Source organism: Oryctolagus cuniculus, chromosome 12 (genome assembly GCF_964237555.1).
Source record: "Oryctolagus cuniculus chromosome 12, mOryCun1.1, whole genome shotgun sequence".
Classification (NCBI taxonomy): domain Eukaryota; kingdom Metazoa; phylum Chordata; class Mammalia; order Lagomorpha; family Leporidae; genus Oryctolagus; species Oryctolagus cuniculus.
Window position 1 is genome coordinate 104560522 of NC_091443.1, and position 20893 is coordinate 104581414.

The window sequence follows — 20893 nt, forward strand, 5'->3', positions numbered from 1 at the left end:
CAGACAGATGTCGCCAGCTGATGAGCAGAAGTACCTCCCGGCAGCATCACAGCTGTAGAAACTCTCCCTGGCCCCCGGCAAGGTCCTGGCTCCGAGAGTAAGCACACAGCTGGACGCCCGGGGATGGCACACGGCACAGCGGCATGCGGGGTGCACAGACACAGCTGCAGGCCCTTCACTGAGGGGACACAGGGCGCACTCGGCTGGGACTTCCCCTGTGCCCCTTCTCAAAGACGCTCTGAGAACCCTGGGCGCTGGACATGAAAGCCTGCATACGCCTCTTTGGTGGCCCGCTCTTCCCTCTCCCAACTGCATGACAAGTGACATCCCGGGCGTCCTGACTGTCCCACAGCAGGGAGACCTTGGACAGCTGCCAGCACCAGCAGAGGGGGTTTTGCCAGTAGGATCACTCTATGACGCTGCCGCCCAGGGAAGGCGGCACGGCTCTCTGTCCCGGGCTGGCGGACTGTGCCCAGTGTGTTGTACTTGGAGGCAGAGGTTACGCTCTCAACGGATGGCTGTACTGCCCGCCTGTCAGGGAAACCCAGGTAGTGAGGGCCTGGCATGCCCTGCAGGGCTCTGGGACAGGGAAGGTGCTGCCTGCCGTGGGTTGACAGGGCGGAGAGAACAGCTTCTAATAGACACGGGGTTTTAGGGGGCCTCCAAGCAGTCAGCTCATAAGAGAATAGCTCAGCGGGGGGCAACTGTGGGTGCTCTGCTCACTGCCCACCAAGCCGGGCTGGGCATGCCCTCTGTTTGCCAGAGCACCGCAGGATGGACCCTGCCATGACCCAGGCCTTTTATCCCCGGGTGGACACTGACACAGGGGACTCCCAGCCCCCAGCCTGCCCCAGGCAGCTGCACAGGGGACAGACAGCATGAGAGATGCCAGGCCAGATAAAGGGAGATGCCCCTGTGTTCCGTCACCCCAACGCCACCTGTGGCTGCGGCTGGGGGGAGGGGTTTCCTCCAGGTCTCCTGACAGCATACCAAGGCCAGCTGCTGAGCCTGAACAGGAGGAGCTGAGAGACGAGGCTCACTATACTCAAGGCTCTGAAGGCCAGCTCTTGTACTAGGGCGCAAAACAGCCCTGTTAGCTCTGAGGGCCCGGCAAGGGTCAGAGAGGCAGGGTGTCCCTCGACACAGGCCACCTTGGTTAACCAGCCTTTTGTTTGAAAGCTCAGTTGTGGGGCTGGCATTGTGGCTCATGGGTTATGCCATCTCCTGCGGCGCCAACATCCAGTATGAGCGTGGGTTTGAGTCCCAGCTGTTCTTCTTCCAATCCAGCTCCCTGTGATATTCCCGGGCAGGCAGCAGAAGATGGCCCAGGTACTTGGGCCCCTGTCACCCACGTGGGAGGCCAGGATGGAGTTCCAGGCTCCTAGCATTGGCCTGGCCCAGTCCCAATCATTGCAGCCATTTGGGGAGTGAACCAGTGGATGAAAGATCTGAAGATCTCTCTCCTCTCTCTCTCTCTCTCTCTCTCGTGCATAAATCTTTAAAAACTCCTTTAAAACATTACTTTGAATTATGGCAAATGTGCACTTCTTTAAAGTGTCTACTGTGTGGATCTTCTTAAGACACAACACACACTCCAGTGGTCCTCACGGTTCCAGTCCTGAGCAGCTGGGTGACGGTGAGGTTAGTGCATGGCTGCACCGTGCCAGGCCTGAGGCTCAGAGCCTCCTCGGGCTCCAGGGTCCTGGCAGAGAGGAGGGAAGATCACCCAAGCAGGAGACAATACGTCTAAATTACGATGGACTTGCAAGGAGAGCCCAGTGACCACGTGCCAGGGATGGCGGGCGTGGTTTCTGTTCAGTCTCACTCCCTTGTCCCCAGCCCCAGCTCCGCCTGCTGCTCCTGCAAAGTTCACATTCAGGACCCATCATTGGTGCTGGGCAGTGAGTGTGTCCCCGCTTCCTCCTGGAAGTTCCCTTGGCCCTCCCTCCCTCCCCCCCACCTGCCTCGCTGCTCCTCCTGCCCCTCTTCGGTGGGTGCCCCTCACCTGCCTCTGTGGGAGGGACCTGGGCGCAGTCCCAGGTGATCTCATACCGCAGTTTCCTGGCAAGGGGTCCCACTTCACTGATGTCAGTCCCCAAGTCCTTATCCTGCAACCCAACCTCTCCCTTGGATTCCAGAATTCTGCACCCAACTGTCTACTCCTCGTGTCCATTTAGTTGTCTGAAAAGGACCGGCATCTCCCTGTACCTTGCCCAGCCTTCCTCAGCTCCAATCTTCCCTTGGAATAGAAACAAATTTTGGATGTGTCTCGGACTTCTCTCCTTCTCTCACACCTCCTCACCCGTACACACATACACACACACTCACGCACACACTCACACACTCATGCACACACACTCATGCACACACTCATTCACACACACTCACGCATTCACATGCATGCACACTCACACGCACACTCACACGCACACTCACACTCACTCACGCACACTCATTCACACGCACACACACGCACACTCACACACACTCACACACTCACGCATGCACACGCATGCACACTCACACACTCACACGCACATGCACACACACACACAATGGCTGGCTGTGTCTGTGAAGATATCTGAACTCTGACCGCCCTTTGCCATGATCACGGTCACCACGTGTCTCACCTGAGTTACCACCCTGACCTGCTCTCTGCTTCTTCCTCTGCAAGGTTCGCTGCACACAAAGCCAGAGCCACCTTTCAACACCACGTAGAACCTGAACCTGAGGCCCAAATGCAGCGACCTCGCAGCTCAGAGAAGCCGGAGTCTCCGTGGGGCAACGCAATGCAACCTCCAGGACTCTCGCCTCACCTCTGTGCACGACTCCCCACTCATTCTGCTCCACTTCTGAGACAGAAATCTCCTTATTGGTCGCTGGTTGCCCTGCCTGGGGGTCTCCGCACTTGCCATCCCCTCTACCTGGTGCTGTCTTTACCTAGAAGTTCCCGTATCTCATCCGCTAGCCTTCTTCATGTCTGTGCTTAGACGTCACCCCATCAACCTCCCCTAACCTCCCTAAATACCATGTCAGTCAGTCATGCCTACTGCCTTCTACTCTTTTTAAAAACTAACTAACTAACTAACTAACTAAATAAATAAATAAAAGATTTATTTATCTATTTGAAAGTCAGAGTTAGACAGAGGGTGACAAAGACTCTTCCATCCGCTGGCTCACTCTCAAATGGCCACAAGGGCTGGAGCTTGGCCTGTCCAAAGCCAGGAGCCAGGAGCTTCATCCTGGTCACCCAGGTGTGTTCAGGGGCCCAAGGACTCGAGCCATCTTCTTCTGTTTTCCTAGACACACAAAGCAGGGAGTTGTATCAGAAGTGGAGCGGCTGGGACTCGAACCGGCGCCCATATGGGATGCTGGCACTGCAGGAGGTGGCTTTACCCACTACACCACAGTGCCAGCCCCTCTACTCCTTCTCCAATCTGCTTTTATTTCCCCCATAGTGTATAGCAACATGTGACTGTCATGTGACATGTGACTGTCACATCCCTACTTGGAACTTTGCCTAGTGCATATGACCCCCACTAAAATGAAGTCCTTGGTGGGCAGATATTGGTCTGCTTCCTTGAAAATCCAACCCCCAGCACCTTGAAGGGCACCCAGCACAGAGGGGCCCCGCATATAAATTTCTTGGATAACTGTGTGAGTGGAGGGCGTCATCTCACAGCTCTGCCTCCTGACCGCCACAGCCCAGACAGACTTGGCTGCCCGTCCTGCACCCCTGACCAGGTGAAAGGGCTGGGGGTGTCTGGCCCGGGGTTGAGGATTCGAGATCCTGGCTGTGTCTCCTTTGAGGACATGGCTGAACCTTCCTGATCCCAGCCAACCTCAATCGCCCCTGCGTCTCTTCAATGGCGATGTACGAAGCAAACATGTGCAGAAGATGTCCCCAGAGCACTAACATTTATCCATGGAACCAAGACATTTGCTCTGAACATATCAATTCACTCGGTAGTTAGAGGCCAGTTAGGAATCTAGGGGCTGCTACAGGAAGTAGGTGTGACATCCCTGGGCCGTTAACACAGAACCTGTTGAGAAATAAGGGATCTGGGTGCGGCTGGATTGCAGAGGGCAGGAAGTCAGAAGATCCAGGGGACAAGGTGATGCGAATCCAGGGAAGGCGGAACACACGGGAAACCCACGTGGGAGGGGACAGGGCCAAGCGATGCTTACAAGACAGAGCGAGGGGTCTGCAGCTGCACACGCTGAGGCCGAGGAGGAACCAAGGCAGCACGCGTGGCCTCAGTGGGACCCCGGAGGCCCCTGGACGGTGGGGCCAAGGGGTTGCACGCCCAGCCCCGCCCCGCCCGGGGTGGGGAAGCGCGCGCCGGCCCCACCCACCTCATCCTGCAGATGAAGGAGCGCCGCGAGCCCATGCACATGCGCATGGACGACTGCTGCCCTTCTTTCTTCACCGTGCCGGTCTTCAGGTCCAAGATGCGGCCTGGCAGGGAGAGAGGAGGAGATGCGCGTGAGCCACCCCCGCCAGAACCGGGGCCGTGGGGGAGGGAGGGGCGGGGCCCGCGTCCGACGGCCGCTCTGCTCAGTGCGGACAGCTGGGGCTGGGCGGCCCGCTTGTGGCCTGGGAGTCCCCAGTATTCCCCGGGAGGAGGCTCTGGGCGCCAGGCAAAACGCACACAGCTGGAGACGCCTTCTCCGACTCGTCGGATGGCATCTTTCCGCATTGCTCCAACTGCACCTTCTCCTGCAGCGCACCCTGACGACAGGGGCGCTGGGCGAGGCCACCACCCGCAGCTTCCCTGGTGCTCAATCCACAGCGCAGCTTGGTTTCTTCTATCCGACTACCCTGCTGAACTCCGCACACCGGGCCCTTCTCCAAAACCTTCCTGTCCCCGGCTTCGTCCAGCATTCTCCGGACCCATCTTTGGTCGGCTCCTCCACCTCCCAAGGCACCAACCTCAGCCATCCTGTACTCTCACCCGATTTAATTCCCTGTGCGACTTTACTCACTGCAAGGCTTTGACAACTGCCTCCAGCTGCCCATGCCCCCGTGTCTACACCTCCAGCACCAACCCCTCCATCTCCTTAGCCCCAGGTCCCCACCTCCACCTCCTCTTGATGGCTCAGCCACCAGTCTGCCTTCACCCATTCGGCTCCACGGCACTGCCCAGCCCAGACCACAGGGTGCCCCTTGGTCGCCGGGTTTCATACACTCTTTGGCCCCTCTTCCCTCCTCTCCCAACCCCTGCTTGGAGCATTGCTGGATGTCCTGGGACACCACCTGCTCCGGCTTCCCCCCAGTGGCAGCTCCCATTCCCCAGCCTGGCTGCCCGATGGTGGCATCCCCAGGGCTAGGCCTTGGTGCTTCTCTTTCTCTCTCACTCTCCCCCAGGGAGTCTCCACCCCTTCCTGTATGTTCATGCCACGGAGATGTGCATCTCCACTGGCAAAGCCTCTCTCCTTCGACCAAACCTTGACTTGGGCTCTGCAGAATCCTCTGCTTGATGAGGCCTCGCCCCGAGACCCCCCCCCCCCCGCCGTGCTTGCAGAATCCACTTTGGCCAAAGTCCCCCACCCTCAGGATCTCACCACCCCCAACATCTCATGGCCCTGGCTCGCCCTCAGCAGGAAGCCTGTGGATTTAGGGGCAGCTGATCGACACAGCAGTTAAATGCTGCTCGGGGTGCCTGCGTCCCATACCAGTGTGCCACTTCCAATCCAGCTGCCTGCAAAGACCCTGGGGAGCGGCAGGTGATGGCCCAAATAGCTGGGTCCCCAGCTATTTGGGGACCTGACACTAATCCTTGAAGGCCAAGTTCAAATGGCAAGTGGTTTGTGAGACACACAGGAGACTCAGACTGGGTTCCTAGCTCCTGGCTTCAGCCTAACACAGGCTTGGCTAATGCGGGCAGTTGGGGAGCGAACCAGCAGGTAGAATAAATCTCTCTCTCCTTTTCAAATAAATGAAAATAAATCAATTTTTAAAGGGAGAATTCCATTGAGTCAGTCTATTCAGAATTCTCCTCTCTCCTTTTTTAAGAATTATTTATTAATTTGAAAGGTAGAATTACTGAGACAGGTAAAGACAGAGAGAGAGAGAGAGAGAGAGAGAGATCTTCCATCTGTTGATTCATTCCCCAAATGTCCACAAGGGCCGTGGCTGGGCCCGGCCGAATCCTGGAGCCTGGAGCTTCTTCTTTATCTCCCATGTTGGATGCAGAGGCCCAAGCACTTGGGTCACCTTCCGCCACTTTCCCAGGAGTATTAGCAGGGAGCAAGTGGAACAGCTGGGACTTGAACCTGTGGCCATACGGGATGCCAGCGTCACAGGCGGCGGCTTTACCCACTGCACCACAACGCCGGCCCCCTTCTTCCACTTCTTGGGTGGGTGGCTACAGCAGGGCATTCACACAGCCACACCCCTCCAGCCATCCCTGCACCGCTGTCACAATCCTCTACCTAAAACACACAGTCGGCCTGGCCTTGGCATGGGTGACCCTGACCCTCAGCCTCGCTGGCCTGGGCTTTCTCTGTTGCTCTGCTGTGATAGAGCACACACGGAAGCAACTGGCACGCAGGAACAAGCCGTGGCCGTGAGTCCCCGGCAGGCTGAAATGACCGTGTCCAGGCTTTCTTGGAAGCGTCTCACGCTCTCCAGCATTGGTTCCCAGAAGCACCCAAATCCTGCAGCCCAGCAGAGAAGCCAAAATCTGCTCTCGGCCAGCCTCCCCTCTCCCCCCACCCCGGCTGCAGGTCTCCCAACTGCACCACCTGACCCTGGCTGCCAAGAGCTCTCACGGCACATCACACGCCGCCCTCTCCCCGCGCATCTAGGGGCCGTCCCAGAAACTCCCTGTGCCTGGGACAACCCCCTCTCCTTCTCCTGACTCACCCCAGGGTCACCTCCACCAGGTATCAGAAGCATTCGCTCAACATCTACAACATGTTGAGTACAAAGAGCTGAAGAGGCAACAACCTGTGTGTGTCTTCTAAAACACACGGAAATGGGCACACTAGGAAGACACTGCATATGCATTTCAAGTTTTTGCACTAAAATAGTTACTTTTTTTTTTGACAGGCAGAGTTAGACAGAGAGAGAGAGAGAGAGAGAGAGAGAGAAAGGTCTTCCTTCCGTTGGTTCACCCCCTCAAATGGCCACAACGGCCAGAGCTGCGCTGATCCGAAGCCAGGAGCCAGGTGCTTCCTCCTGGTCTCCCATGGGGTGCAGGGCCCAAGCACTTGGGCCATCCTCCACTACACTCCCGGGCCACAGCAGAGAGATGGACTGGAAGAGGGGCAACCGGGACAGAATCCGGTGCCCCAACTGGGACTAGAAACCAGGGTGCCGGTAACGTAGGTGGAGGATTAGCCTAGTGAGCCATGGCACTGGCCAAAACAGAATTACTTTTAAGTCCATTTTACCACGAACTCCAAAAGTGGATGAGAGAACAAAAAACCAAAAAGCAGAGTAGCACGGAACAGAACTGTGACGCTGAGAGGAGGCCTGTGAACCACACAGTAAGGTGGAAGAAGCTGACAACGTGACGGGGACCGCCCCTCGGCAGCAGGAAGTTGAAGTGCACGAGAGACCCGGTGCCTCCCTCCGCTACACTCCTACAGCGCAATGTGCTTTCCTGCCACTCTGCCACTCACAGCCTTGGACCCAGCAGATCAGCTCATGCACACGCTGCCCGGCACCTGCCGCAGCCCTAGGACACGGCCACATACTCCGCTCCTGTGGGCCACAGCACGTGCAGACACGCGCACTGCCTCCACGCTCACTTTAAGTGCACGCACAGTTACACAGGAGGTGCACCCCAGGATTCAGCGCCAAACAGGGTCCCGATGCCAGCTCCGCAGGGGCTCTGGCACGGCCAAGGCCCCCCTGCACCTGCTGATTCCGGGCCACCATCTGCTGGCCCAGGTTTGACACCTGTCTGTTTCCTGCACAGACGGAACCTTCTGACAGCGGCTGTCTGAATTGTCGCTGCTTTCTCATCACCACCTGGCGAGGAGTTGGAGCTGTGAGGCAGGCCAGCATGAGGGTCTGTCAAGTTCCAGAGTGTGCTCTGAAAATAAACCACAGCTGTGCCTGCACGAGCCGGGGGATGCGAGGAGACGGAAACCCACGCTGCGGCGGTCTGAGATCCTGACCCCGGAGCCGCTGCTCCCACGCTGCTTTCTCCGTGTGCCTCTCCGGTTTCCGTGGGCATGGTGAGCCCCCCTCCCGAGGCTCCTCTGGAATGGGAGCTAACCTGACTTTCTCTAGTGGTTCTTAGTCTACCTCTAAAACCCCACGGACCGCATGTAAGTGGGTTTTTGACAGATTGGTAGCAGGCAGGCGGTGAACCCCGGGGGATGTGGCTCAGCGTCCTGGACGCCGTGTTGGTGTTCTGGGCTCCCGGGAGAGATGCCAGTGTGGGGACACCGCTGCTCCTGATCTCTGACCCACAGGAGGCTGGGACTGGCTGACAACGGTGGGGCTGGATTCCCAGGGGCTGACTTCCCAGCAGATCCCTAGAGAAGCCACCAGTCCAGGTCAAACCCCCTCCGGACCCACCCTGCACCCCACCCGCATCAGCTGGGCCCAGAGGACTCCTCCTGCAATCCTGCCTGCAGGCCGCTCCCACCATGCACTGTGTCCTGTTCTGCCTGACCAGTGTCTACACTGGCATGCGTGCCCCCGCTCCGGTTCCTCCTAATCCCCCACAAAGTGCCCACTCTGCAAGCAGCCAACCTGTTCCCATAGGAACTAGCCTGACCCCTTCCTCCCCCAGAGGCATCTCCCTGCAGAGGGGGTTCTGCTCCCACACCCAGCACGCCACGGGGTCAGAGCCTGGCTTGCTGTTTCTCGGTCCCTAGAGTCCATCTAGAGCAGCACAGCCCTGCCCCCCGCTGCACCTGCTTGCCCTCTTTGCTCCCCCAGTCTCTGACCTCTGGGCCATGCCGCTCTGACTTTCCACCCTCCACACATAGTCCTGGTCTTGGTCTTCACCCTGAGGCCTGCTGTCATCCTATGTGGTGTTGGCGCCCACGCAAGGACCCCCTTACTCTGCCTTGCTCAGTACCAACCCCCTCATCTCCATCATGCTCTCTTCCCTCCATGGGAACCACCTCCCCCCATCAGCACATCCTGGGACCTGTGGTTACCTCTGCGTCTGGCTGGCTCCCTCTGAAATTCCACAGCCAAACACCCACGTGCACTGGCCCACAGCCTTCCGACCCACCCGTGGGTCCTCTCACTGCCGCCCCCCCTGCCTCCCCTTCGTTGATTCAGGGCAAGTACATGCCTGACCCCACAGAGAGCCCATCCTTCCCTTGGCTCAGGAACCATAGCTTCTCGGTGGCTCCAACTCTCCCCCAGCCAGAGCAAGCGGGACTCGACACCCAAGGCAGGTTGGACGGCTCAAGCAGGTGCCACTCTGCATTAACACCAGGGAGCGCCATCAGCAAGTTCAAGGTCATCGGTACATACACACGTTGTCTGAGAGGGGGAAAGGCGGCGGGGATCCAAGACATCTCCAAGTCTCTGTCTCTTCAACTGGAAATGGGGCCAACATTGCTCCCTTCTGAGGATTCACAGCTCAATCTACCCCCACAGAGAAGGAGCGTGCACGTGGCTGGTGGGCTCCAGGCCCTGCCTTTGGAAGCCCTGAGAGCCACAAGCCTTGAGCCCCCCCCCCCCACAAGGCCAGTGGTCCAGCTCCAGCCTCTGCCTTCTGGCCTCGCTGGGAGAGAGGCCGCACAGGTCACCCCAGAATAACACGCACATCTCCAGCCCCAGAACAATGCTCAGAGCACAGCCGCCGGCTAAAAGGTTGAAAAGTCCATCTACTTATTTTCCCTCAAAATATTTTCTTGCTCTGAAACTAAGATGATATTTGAGCAGAACCCCCCCCCCCACACACACACACACAAACACACACACACAAGTATTCACCCAGGAAAAATCCCAGATAATCATTAAAGAAAAACAGTTACCACTTGGGCGTATTTCCTGAGCGTCTCTTTCCACGCAAGCCTGCTCTTGATTTTCATTAACTGTGGTCTTGTGGTATCTGTTTTTCCACTTCGTGTCGCTTAGCATAAACCCATAAGGATTTTATCACAGATCTCGTTGGGAAGGCTCTGCAGGGTCATTCCAAGTACAGGACTTTACTGTTGCACATTCAAGTCGGTGCCAGGTTTGCCACGTGGCCAAAACTGCTGTGGTGAACATTTCTGCACAAAACAACTCCCTGAGCCATCTGAGGCTGCGAGGTTCCCCTAAAACAGAACCACGCTGGAGCCTCACAACGCCAACAATCTGGGGCCCGCACTGTGGCACGACACCCACATCCCATGCGGGTGCCGGTTCCACCCTCGGCAGCTCCACTTCCCATCCAGCTCCCTGCTAATGTGCCCAGGAAAGCAGCAGAAGATGGCCCAAGTGCTTGGGTTCCTGCCACCCACAGGAGAGACCCGGATGGAGCTCTGTCTGCGGGTTCGACCTGGCTTAGCCCTGCCTGGCTGTGGCGGTCATTTGGGGAGTGAATCAGCAGATGGAAGATCTCTCTTTGTCTGTCCCTCCCTCTCTCTCTGTTGCTCTGCCTTTCAAATAAATAAATATAAACTTTGTTTAAAAACTACCAACACCCTTAGTCTACCTCTAAAACCCCGTGGAAGCCAGGCTGTCCACCTGTCCACTAAGTTTTCCTCTTCCTTGAAATGCGAATAAGAATTGTGACCCAGTCCACTGGACAGCTGAAAAGCACACAGTGCTTCAGGACAGGAATGGCCAACTGCAGCCTGCAGCCCGTGGCTGGCCCGCCAGTGTTTTGATAAATAATGTTTTACTGGAACAGAGCCAGGCTCACTCATTTATTTATCCTCTATGGCTATTTTCATACCACAATGGCAGTGTCGGGTAGTTACAACAGAAGCTATATGGCCTGCAAAACCTCAAATATTTACTCTCTGGCCCTTTATGGAAAATCATTTTCTGAGCCTTCCGTCCAAAGAAAGATCATGAAGATTCCAGAACAAAGCAGCTTCATCTATGGGCAGAGGCACTTCTGTCAGTGTTTTTAGTAAACTGTTTTTTAAGTATTATTTTGGCCAGTAGTAACTTTTTAAAAAAGAACAATCCGAAGTTTGTCTTGGATAAGACCACAAAAGAAGGCTTTCTGCACATAAAAATGCTCCCCAGGCTATGAGAGAAATACAAATATAAATTAGAATTATTCCATCAAAAGAATCCTTAAGAAAACTGGAAACATATTATCTTGGTTAGTAAAAAAAAAAAAAAATAGGAAAACAAGAGAAAAATGACTGACAACAAAAGCAGAACAATGGCCCCAGCGTGGACAATATTTGATGTGGTTCCAAAAATGTGTAGCCCCTTGAAATGGGGACGCAGACGCGGCAAGACATTGGGGTGCTGTTCCAGTGACAACGTGTTCCCATTCTCAAAAGGTCAACTCCAGCCATCTCAGCAGCTGTGCACACAGGCCAGAGCACCGTGCCACAGCCCAGGGACCCATGCTGGGCGCCCGAGGCCTGTTCCTGGACAAGCCCCTGGGGCCATGAGCTGCGGCCAGCAAGCCCGGCAGGGAACCAGCCTTCCCCTGCTGAAGGTCCTGTCTATTTAGTCCATCCAGTGTCGTGTGCAAACAGCACTGCTACTGCTCATAGGTCTGGAGGTCAAGGAGTCCACCAACAAGGCACTGGCTTGGTATTTGGCATGTTAATAAAGGACTTATTCATTTGAAAGGCAGAGTTAGAGAGAGAAGGAGAGACAAAGGTCTCCCATCTGCTGATTCACACGAGGGACAGACAGAGGGAGGTCTTCCATCCATTGGTTCACTCTCCAAATGGCCACAACCACCTGGGCTGGACCAGGCCAAAACCAGGAGCCAGGAGCTTCCTCCAAGTCTCCCACGAGGGTGCAGGGGCCCAATGGGCCACCTTCCACTGCTTTCCCAGGCCACAGCAGAGAGCTGTATTGGAAGAGGAGCAGCCAGGACTAGAACCATGGCCCATGTGGGATGCCGGCGCTGCAGGTGGTGGCTTAACCGGCAGTGCCCGGCAGGTCTGATATTGGGTGAGGCCAGTCCCTGTGGAGGGCGCCATCTAGCTGTGTCCTCGCGTGGCGGAAGTCTTTCACGAGGGCAATGACGTCATTCATGAGCGTGACCACCTCCTGGTCAAGGCCCTACCTTCTTGTTACTGAGGGTTGAGTCTCAGCCTGTGACCCGGGGCAGGAGGCACCACTACTCGGACCATGGCAGGTTTTGTGATCTCTCTCAGGTGTTTGGCAATAGCTCCGGGCATTAGGACCTCACTCCTTCCCACGCCCCAAGGAGCAGCTCTGGGCGGGGAAACAGAGCAGACAGGGACATCGGTGCTGCCTCCGTCCGCCCCTTCCTGTTCCCACCGCCAAGCTGTCTTGAGAAACGGCACTCCTGTTCTTTCACTGCAGAAACGCAAACAGGAGCCGCCATCTTGCGACAAGATCCCACCTCCCTGGCCTGAGTGATTGGCTGAAGGCTGGGCACCCGACACACCTGGGCCAATCACAATACTTCCCCCACCTTCTGCCCACAGTGGTTGGTCCCAAGACCAGGAAGTGATTCAGCTGGGCCAATCAGAGCCCTCCACAGGTGGAATGTGAGCTGGCCATGGCGTCGCCTTTTCTCTTTGGGGACCTGAGCCCGGCTGTGTTAGCCGCAGGGACTCTGCGTCATGGAGAACTGATGCCAAGAAAGCAGTGGACACAAGAAACTGCAAGAGTGCCCTTGTGATGTCCATGCCTTTGGCAGCAAGCAGTTGCTCTTCGGTGTGCCTAGACCAGCTCGATTTTAGCCCTTGTCACTTGTAGCCAAACAGCCCAGATGCGCAAACTGTTCTCTGCCTTTTGACACAAAAGGAAGGCCACGGGCACTCAGGTTTTGACTCACTGAGCCCTGGACGAGGGGCCAGGAATCAGGAAACGTTTTACCTGCGTTGCTTTGTTTGTTGGATCTACGTGGCAGCCCTAGGAAGTGAGTCCCAGGGGAGTGCCAAGGTGGTATATGGGGAGAAGGGTGCTGGAGCAGTCAGCCTCACCGTGGGGAAAGAGTTCATCCCGGAGAGGCCAAGAATCACCGGGCACAGGGTACGAGAAAGCAAGTTCCCCTTCAGTCACTTCTCGCATGGCTTCTGAACAGCCCCTGGACGACGCAGCCCCTTACCCGCCTGCCTCCTGGGAGGCTGTCCCCTGCCAGGCCCCCTCCTCGGTTGTCTGCTGGGTTGTCTTCTGCCCAGGAGGAAATAAAAGCCCAGAAATGCCCAAGAACTCAGCCCAGATCATCGCACAGCGGGCGCACAGTCAGGATTCGAGCCAGGTCTGTGGGAGTGCAGATCCGCTGCCCTTCACAGGGCCGGCTGCCCTGGGACGTCCTGAGTCCAGTCCCCACAGCAGGACATAAGACAGTGCCCACCAAACAGGAACAGATGGGCAGCGAGGGGACGGGAGGTCACCCATCTGCAGGGGACTGTGGCCAGCCTGCGGCTGTCTTAGGATCAGCAATGTAGACTGGGGAAATCCGGCCCTTTTTCCCCCCTTATTCCTTCTGTGTTTGTTTATTGCTTTTCTGTTTTTCCTTTTGATTTCATAGAGACCTTTGGCTTACCCTAGCCTGTGTCAGCCATTGCTTATTGCTCGGAAATGCAGGAGAATGGGGTCCTAGGAGGAGTTGCCCCTTGGGCAGGCTTGTTTACAGAGGCCATGCCTCCGGTCCTGTCTGGATCAGTGCCTATCCCCAAACAGTTGTTAGTAGAGCCTCCTTTTATTCTCGGAGTGTGCTGATTTTGAGGACAGAGCACACGCGCGCGCACACACACACACACAGTCCCTCTCTGCAGAGTGGTAGCAGGGGAATCAGACAGAGGTGGCTCCCACACCGAGGAAGCTGAGACGCTTGGGGAGATTCACGGCCACTCAGCGCCTGCTGCCCATCCCTCGACCTCTTCTCTGCCCTTAGATAGAGCTACGTCTTAGTGCTTAGGGTTGGAGCAAGGCCCAACGACCTCTCTGAAGGAGATGGTGAGCTCCCAATGCAGCAGCTGCTTCCCAGCACACCCATGCTCTCTAAGGGGGAGACAGAAAGCCCCATTCTTCTAAAGAAACACCTCCTGAGGGCTCCAGAGGTCCCCCCGGCTGCCTGAACCTCTGGCTTCTCTGGCCTGAACTGCAACCAGGCCGATTGTACACCAGAAACACGCAAGGAGCCACGCTCAGAGTTCCACGGCTGCAGACGCTCACCGACGGATGTGAAGGTGATGGCATGACGTGACAGGTGTAGCGAGTCCTTCCCTCCCCCACTCTCATGGCTGGGATGCTGGTTAAGATGCCCATGCTCACATCACAGCACCGGGGTTCAACTCCCAGGCTCAGCTCCTGACTCCGGCTTCCTGCTAATGCACACCTCGGGAGGCAGCAGGCAATGCTCAAGTGGTTGGGTCCCTGCCACCCACGTGGGAGACCTGGATGGAGTTGCTGGCTCCGAGCCTCGGCCTTGGTCCAGCCCTGGCCGTTGAGGGCATTTGAGGTGGGGCAGAGGGACAGTGAACCAGCAGATGAGATCTCTATCTGTCTCTTGAATGACCAAATAAGTAGAAATTTTAGTTCTTGCCTTCTTCACTTGTGACACTGCTCGACCATCTCTCACACCTCCTAGAGGTCACGACAGGGAGTGAGCATCTCAGAGCCGGGACTGGGTCTTCCGCCCTGGGAGTCCCTGCTCAGATGGGACCTGCAGCAGCCCCTGTGAGAACACTCGTAAATGAGCTCACTGACCCGTCAATTCAAGATGACAGTGCCAGCCGGGCTGGGCTCTTACGTGGGGAAGAATCCACCTCCAAGTTCATCCAAGTTCTTGGCAGAATCCAGTCCCTCCCCCTTCCTGCAGGGTAAGGGGGCTGGGGGTCACGGTAGGTGGTCACTCACCCGAACCCCCTTGCCGGGGGCCCCTCTGCCCTCAGTGCCAGCAGTGCTGTGGCACAGTCCTCTTGTGCTGCAGATCTTTGGCTTCCCCTTCGCTTATCAGTCAGATGGAATCTTCTGCTTGTAAACGGCTTACCTGATTGGGGCACGCCCACCTGGAGAACTGACCTGGTCTTTGGCGACACAAGTCCCTCCAAAGGGGTGCCTACAGATCAGCATGCGATTGGATAACTCAGAGATGGGGGTCCTGGGGGCCCTGGACTGCACTGCCCGCCTCGGGACCCAGCACTGCGGCTCGCCAGGCAGCTGGCTGCCTCCCTCCCTCGACTGCAGACTGTGAACTCCACTGCCCAAGGGCTGGGCGTCCGCACGTGCCCCAGGCCAGTGGGCATCCTTCCAGACTCTGTCTTGTGTTGCTGTCACCCACCATGGAGGCCACAGTGACTACAGGGCCTGAGTGACAGCACTGAACGCGATGCTATAACACGCCATGCGTCTCTTGCTCCAGTTTTCCTTGAAGACTTAGGACAAAAGCTTCTCTCTCAAAGCAGCCCCACTGCACCTCGAGAGATTTCTCTTTGGCAGCAGGAACCACGTGCAGCACCAAGAGCCTGAGCTCCCAACTTCTCAACACCCAGAAGGCAGTCGACACAGACCCTCTTCAAGTCACCTGGGCCCCTGATCATCGCTGCATGGTTTCTTTACTGGTTCTCTGTGTTCATCCAGGCAGAGAAAGGCAGGTGGCATCCTATCGATGGCCAGCTACTGGTCAGTTATCCAATGGGGACACTGGCATTTGAGCCGGGAAAGGGTAGGATGTATGGGTTACTGGCACCAAATGAGTGCAGATTCCTTCCGCACTGAGCTGTGTTGAACTCTTACCCCTGCACCCCAGGCTGTGTGCCCACCAGATTTCTCCCATAGCACACTCAGGGCTTGGAGCTCAGGCCGGAAGGCAGGAGAGGGTGCCAGGCCTGCGGTGCGTTCAGACAGGCATGGAGAACCGGAGACGGCCCAGCCCCACCCTCTGGCATGGGATGAGGCCACAGAGCAATAGATACCCTTCCTCCAAAATAAGATAGTCTGAGGAGAGTGCACAGAAGTGCATGGCCACCTACAGGCTGGGTGGGGCGCGCGGCTGATTTGCCACGCTCCAACAGAAACCCTGCAGTGCAAGCCACCGTCCCAAGCAGAGTGGCTCAGAGCATGGGGGAGAACCAGACTACTAAACCCACTCAACTGGGGCTTGAAGTGTACACAAAGGGAAAAGGCAGCACAGAGCAGCGAGAGGGAGGGAGAAAGAGCCACAACCAGCAAAGTGGCATCAGGGAAAGCTTCCTGCAGGAGGCGTGTTGAAGGAGCATGGAGGTTGAGAGAGGTGGGTTTGAGGGTTAGGATGCCCCAGGCCGGCGCTCACAGCCGGCATGCAGAGTGGACGGAGGGCTCTGGGAATGGGGCAGAGTCCTGTTGGGCTGGAGTCCAGTGGGAAAGGCTGGGAGCCCACGCCGGGACCCAGAGCCCCAGCACAGGCGGGCAGGGCAGAGCTCCAGGTGACAGCCCCATCTGCCCCTTCCCGCTGTTGAATAGACCTAAGGCGCTCAGTAAAGGCTGGCCATGGTACAGCGCCACCTGGGGGAATGCACGGGCTCTGCAGGTTAACTGCGAGAACACCAGGGATTCCAACCGTAGCAGCGACCACTGGTGAGGCCAGTGTTCGAATCTAATGCTGCCTGCATCTGACACTCGGGGAAGGAGTCCTTGCAGACTGAGGGACCCGGCTGTCTAGGACAGGTGTCAGTCTACACACACAGCCGACAAAGGAGCCGGTCGCCAGCCGCAGCCCCCTTCACGGGGCTGAGCGACACTCTGGGCCAAGCAGGAGTGGAACTGCTTTTGGGGAGGAAGAGTGAGGCTCGGTGGGGAACCATCCGGCCCCCTTTGACCCCTCCTGTCTTTCTGACCAAGGAAGATGGTGCTGGGGATGGGGTTGGGGTTGGGACTGCAGTCCTCGGCCATGGAACAGCGAGGCCCCCAGGGGCATCTCATGAGGCCTGGCAAAGGCACTGGGGCTATTCGGCCCTGCAACACTCAGAAAGAGCCGCTGGCTGGCACCTCAGTCCCTTCATCTCCCCATTTGGGGAAGGTGCTAATGAGTTGCTAATTAGCCAAGGAGCAGGCAGGCACAGCATTGGCAAAGGCAGGGCAGCCACAGTCTGCACAGAGCACCCAAGGGACAAGGAAAAGACTCAGGCACTGGGGGCAGACCCCCAGACCAGGGGCACAGAGCCCCCATCTGAGCGGTAGGTCACGCCACCTCTGCCGCCTCCGGAGCCAGGCGGAAGAGCTCCACCTCTCGGAAAAGCCCCAGAACTTTCTCCAGCACTCACATTCCAAACGCGAGGAGGAGTCTCAGGGGCGCCGCCGCCCACTGCAGCCCGCTGCTCTGCTATTCATTATAAAATCATCACCCCGCTATCCCCCGTGCCAGCACCTCCTCGGCTATTTAATCTACAGACAAAAGTACAAATTCCTCATCCTGTTTAGAATACGCTGGGGTGTGATTTAAAGAAATCCGCTGCTCTCGGGGGGATCATGCTACAAAAATGCCAGAAATGCATGCCGAAGGGTTTTCATTTTACCAGTAAATGATCAGCACCCCTCCGCTGGAGAAAGGCAGCCTGGTGTTCGGGTGAGAGGCCCTGCCGACTGGAATTCAAGGAGGCAACCTCAGGTCACGCCTCCTCTCCCTAGCGATTTGCTAATGAAACACTTCAAAATGTAAAATAGCCGGAAACGCCTGCACCCATACAGACAACCGGTGGCAGGGGCCTTACATCTATCCGGGAGACACCGGGGGACTTCTGCAAACAGGGCACCTGGGAGAGCAAGGACCTGAGGATCCGCAGGTCCCTGGTTCAGCAAACACAGGACAGCCATGGCGTCAGCCTACCGCGGATTGCAAACACTCAGAAAATATACTGAGTTCTGAACATGGACAGATCTTATCTCTTGCTTTTATGCTCTCAAATGATGCAGCCTAGCAACTCTTGACATGGCGTGAGCATTGTCTTTGGTATTACAAGTGATCTAGAGAGACAAAGGATACGGCAGATGTGTGTAGGTTCAAGGCAAACACGTACCTTGCCATTTCATACGAGAGATGAGAGCATCCTGGAACCAGTCCTCTGGGGATGCCAAGGGGTGGCGGTGCAAGGAAGAGCCTGGCTGGAGGAAGTGAGAGTCCTGAACAGAAGCCTCCTCTGGGAGATAGCGGCAGAGGCGGGAAGCAGAGGGCGCGAGGCCCGGGGCCTGGGGTCTGGGAGGCCAGGGGCAGAGCCTGCACATCACCCTGACCCAAAGCAGCCAACCTGCCAAAGGCAAAGATGGAGGACAGCTGCAGGCTGCTTCCAGGGGGCAGCCCTGCACTTAGAGGAGTGGGAAGCGGCCACCAGGCCCAGTGTGCACAGCCGCCTCCGGCTGCAGCTCCCGGTCAGTGGTACCAGGGACAGAAAACCTTCCAAGAAATAGACACTCAATGTGACCACTCCAGCCTTAATAAGTATGAGCATTAGGGACTTAGGATGAATGAAAAGGAGGAGGAGAAGGGTGGCAGAACACATGCAGAGACTCGGTTTATTAAAAGAAAGGAAGTGAGAAATCAGAACAAACATCACATCACCCAATGAAACAGATTCCAAGGAAGAAGACAGCCAATTAAAATGTTAAATCTCAGGAGTATTTGAGAAGATGTTTTATAAATAAAAAGAATCACAAAGGCTAGGAAGGCTTGCTTTCACAGGAAAAACACACTCTCAGAATTGCACACCGGATGGAGACTGAAGAGTGATACTGCTGGAAACACAATCAAGGAATTAGAAGAAATTGCTGAGAGATTCTCCAAGAAGTCATCGAAACAGCAGGAGAAAAGAGAGGCAAATGTGGTGGACTGAGATTCCCAGAGAACAGAGTCTGGAGCCTGGCCCAGGGGCTGCAGAACTAAGCCAAGAGATGCAGGAGAGAGGCAGTCTCACAAGCACCATAGAAGCTCCTGCTTCCTGCCAACATGGAGCATCAGGGCTGGGCTGACCCCCAATTCCAAAATGATGACAACAGTCAAGAAAATCCTTCAAACAATGGTTCTCCTAAACTCAGCACTGGGCAGGGAAGAGCAGTGTTCCTGAAAGGTTGGAAAAGAACAAAGCTGGGGGACTGACACAACCAAGGCATCATGGACCAGCAGACTCGTAACCAAGGCAACGTGGACCAGACTTGTAACCAAGGCAACGTGGACCAGCAGACTTGTAACCAAGGCAACGTGGACCAGATGACTAGTAACCAAGGCAACGTGGACCAGCAGACTCATAACCAAGGCAACGTGGACCAGAAGACTAGTAACCAAGGCAACATGGACCAGAAGACTCGTAACCAAGGCAACATGGACCAGCAGACTCGTAACCAAGGCAACATGGACCAGAAGACTAGTAACCAAGGCAATGTGGACCAGAAGACTAGTAACCAAGGCAATGTGGACCAGCAGACTAGTAACCAAGGCAACATGGACCAGCAGACTAGTAACCAAGGCAGCATGGACCAGAAGATGAGTAACCAAGGCAACATGGACCGGAAGACTAGTAACCAAGGCAACGTGGACCAGCAGACTAGTAACCAAGGCAACATGGACCAGAAGACTAGTAACCAAGGCAACATGGACTGGAAGACTAGTAACCAAGGCAACATGGACCAGAAGACTTGTAACCAAGGCAACATGGACCAGCAGACTCATAACCAAGGCATCATGGGTCAGCAGACTACTAACCAAGGCAACATGGACCAGAAGACTAGTAACCAAGGCAACATGGACCAGAAGACTCGTAACCAAGACAACGTGGACCAGATGACTAGTAACCAAGGCAATATGGACTGGAAGACTAGTAACCAAGGCAACGTGGACCAGAAGACTCGTAACCAAGGAACATGGACCAGCAGACTCATAACCAAGGCATCATGGATCAGCAGATTAGTAACCAAGGCAACGTGGACCAGAAGACTAGTAACCAAGGCAATGTGGACCAGCAGACTAGTAACCAAGGCAACATGGACCAGCAGACTAGTAACCAAGGCAGCATGGACCAGAAGACTCATAACCAAGGCAACATGGACCAGAAGACTCGTAACCAAGACAACGTGGACCAGATGACTAGTAACCAAGGCAATATGGACCGGAAGACTAGTAACCAAGGCAACATGGACCAGAAGACTAGTAACCAAGGCAACATGGACCAGAAGACTCGTAACCAAGGCAACATGGACCAGCAGACTCATAACCAAGGCATCATGGATCAGCAGACTAGTAACCAAGGCAACATGGACCAGAAGACTAGTAACCAAGGCAATGTGGACCAGCAGACTCATAACCAAGGCATCATGGGTCAGCAGACTAGTAACCAAGGCAACATGGACCAGAAGACTCGTAACCAAGGCAACGTGGACTGGAAGACTAGTAACCAAGGCAACGTGGACCCGCAGACTAGTAACCAAGGCAACATGGACTGGAAGACTAGTAACCAAGGCAACGTGGACCACCAGACTCGTAACCAAGGCCTCACAGATCAACAGATTGGTAACCAAGGCCTCACAGATCAGCACACTAGTAACCAAGGCAGTGACAGGGTTACCAAAGCCCACTCCCTTGCCTCCAGGTGAGACTAACTGCATCTTACCTACCCAACCCCTGACCCTGCTGACATTTGTCCCTGTGCACCAGAGGACAGCCCTGTCCTAGACCCGATCTTTGCCTGGTTTCTCCTCTCACATGGCCTGGCCTAGCCCCTTCTCTGCCTCCACTGTGTCCTGGGAAATCCCCATCTGCAATGCCCAAGACACAGGCAGGCACAAAGTGTCCACCAATCCCCAGGGACATGCTAGGCGGCGTCTTGGTCCCAGCTTCCCTCT

General features: G+C 56.0%; 1 protein-coding gene across 8 annotated transcripts in view; it reads right to left on the reverse strand.

The window, feature by feature from the left end:
• ARNT2 (aryl hydrocarbon receptor nuclear translocator 2) overlaps positions 1-20893 on the reverse strand; it is a 189682-nt gene that overhangs the window by 72333 nt on the left and 96456 nt on the right. For all 8 annotated transcript variants that reach the window (XM_051834290.2, XM_051834291.2, XM_051834295.2 and 5 more), the window contains exon 6: positions 4357-4459. In XM_051834290.2, the coding sequence (XP_051690250.2) occupies positions 4357-4459 (103 nt within the window). The remainder of the gene's footprint in view (positions 1-4356; positions 4460-20893) is intronic.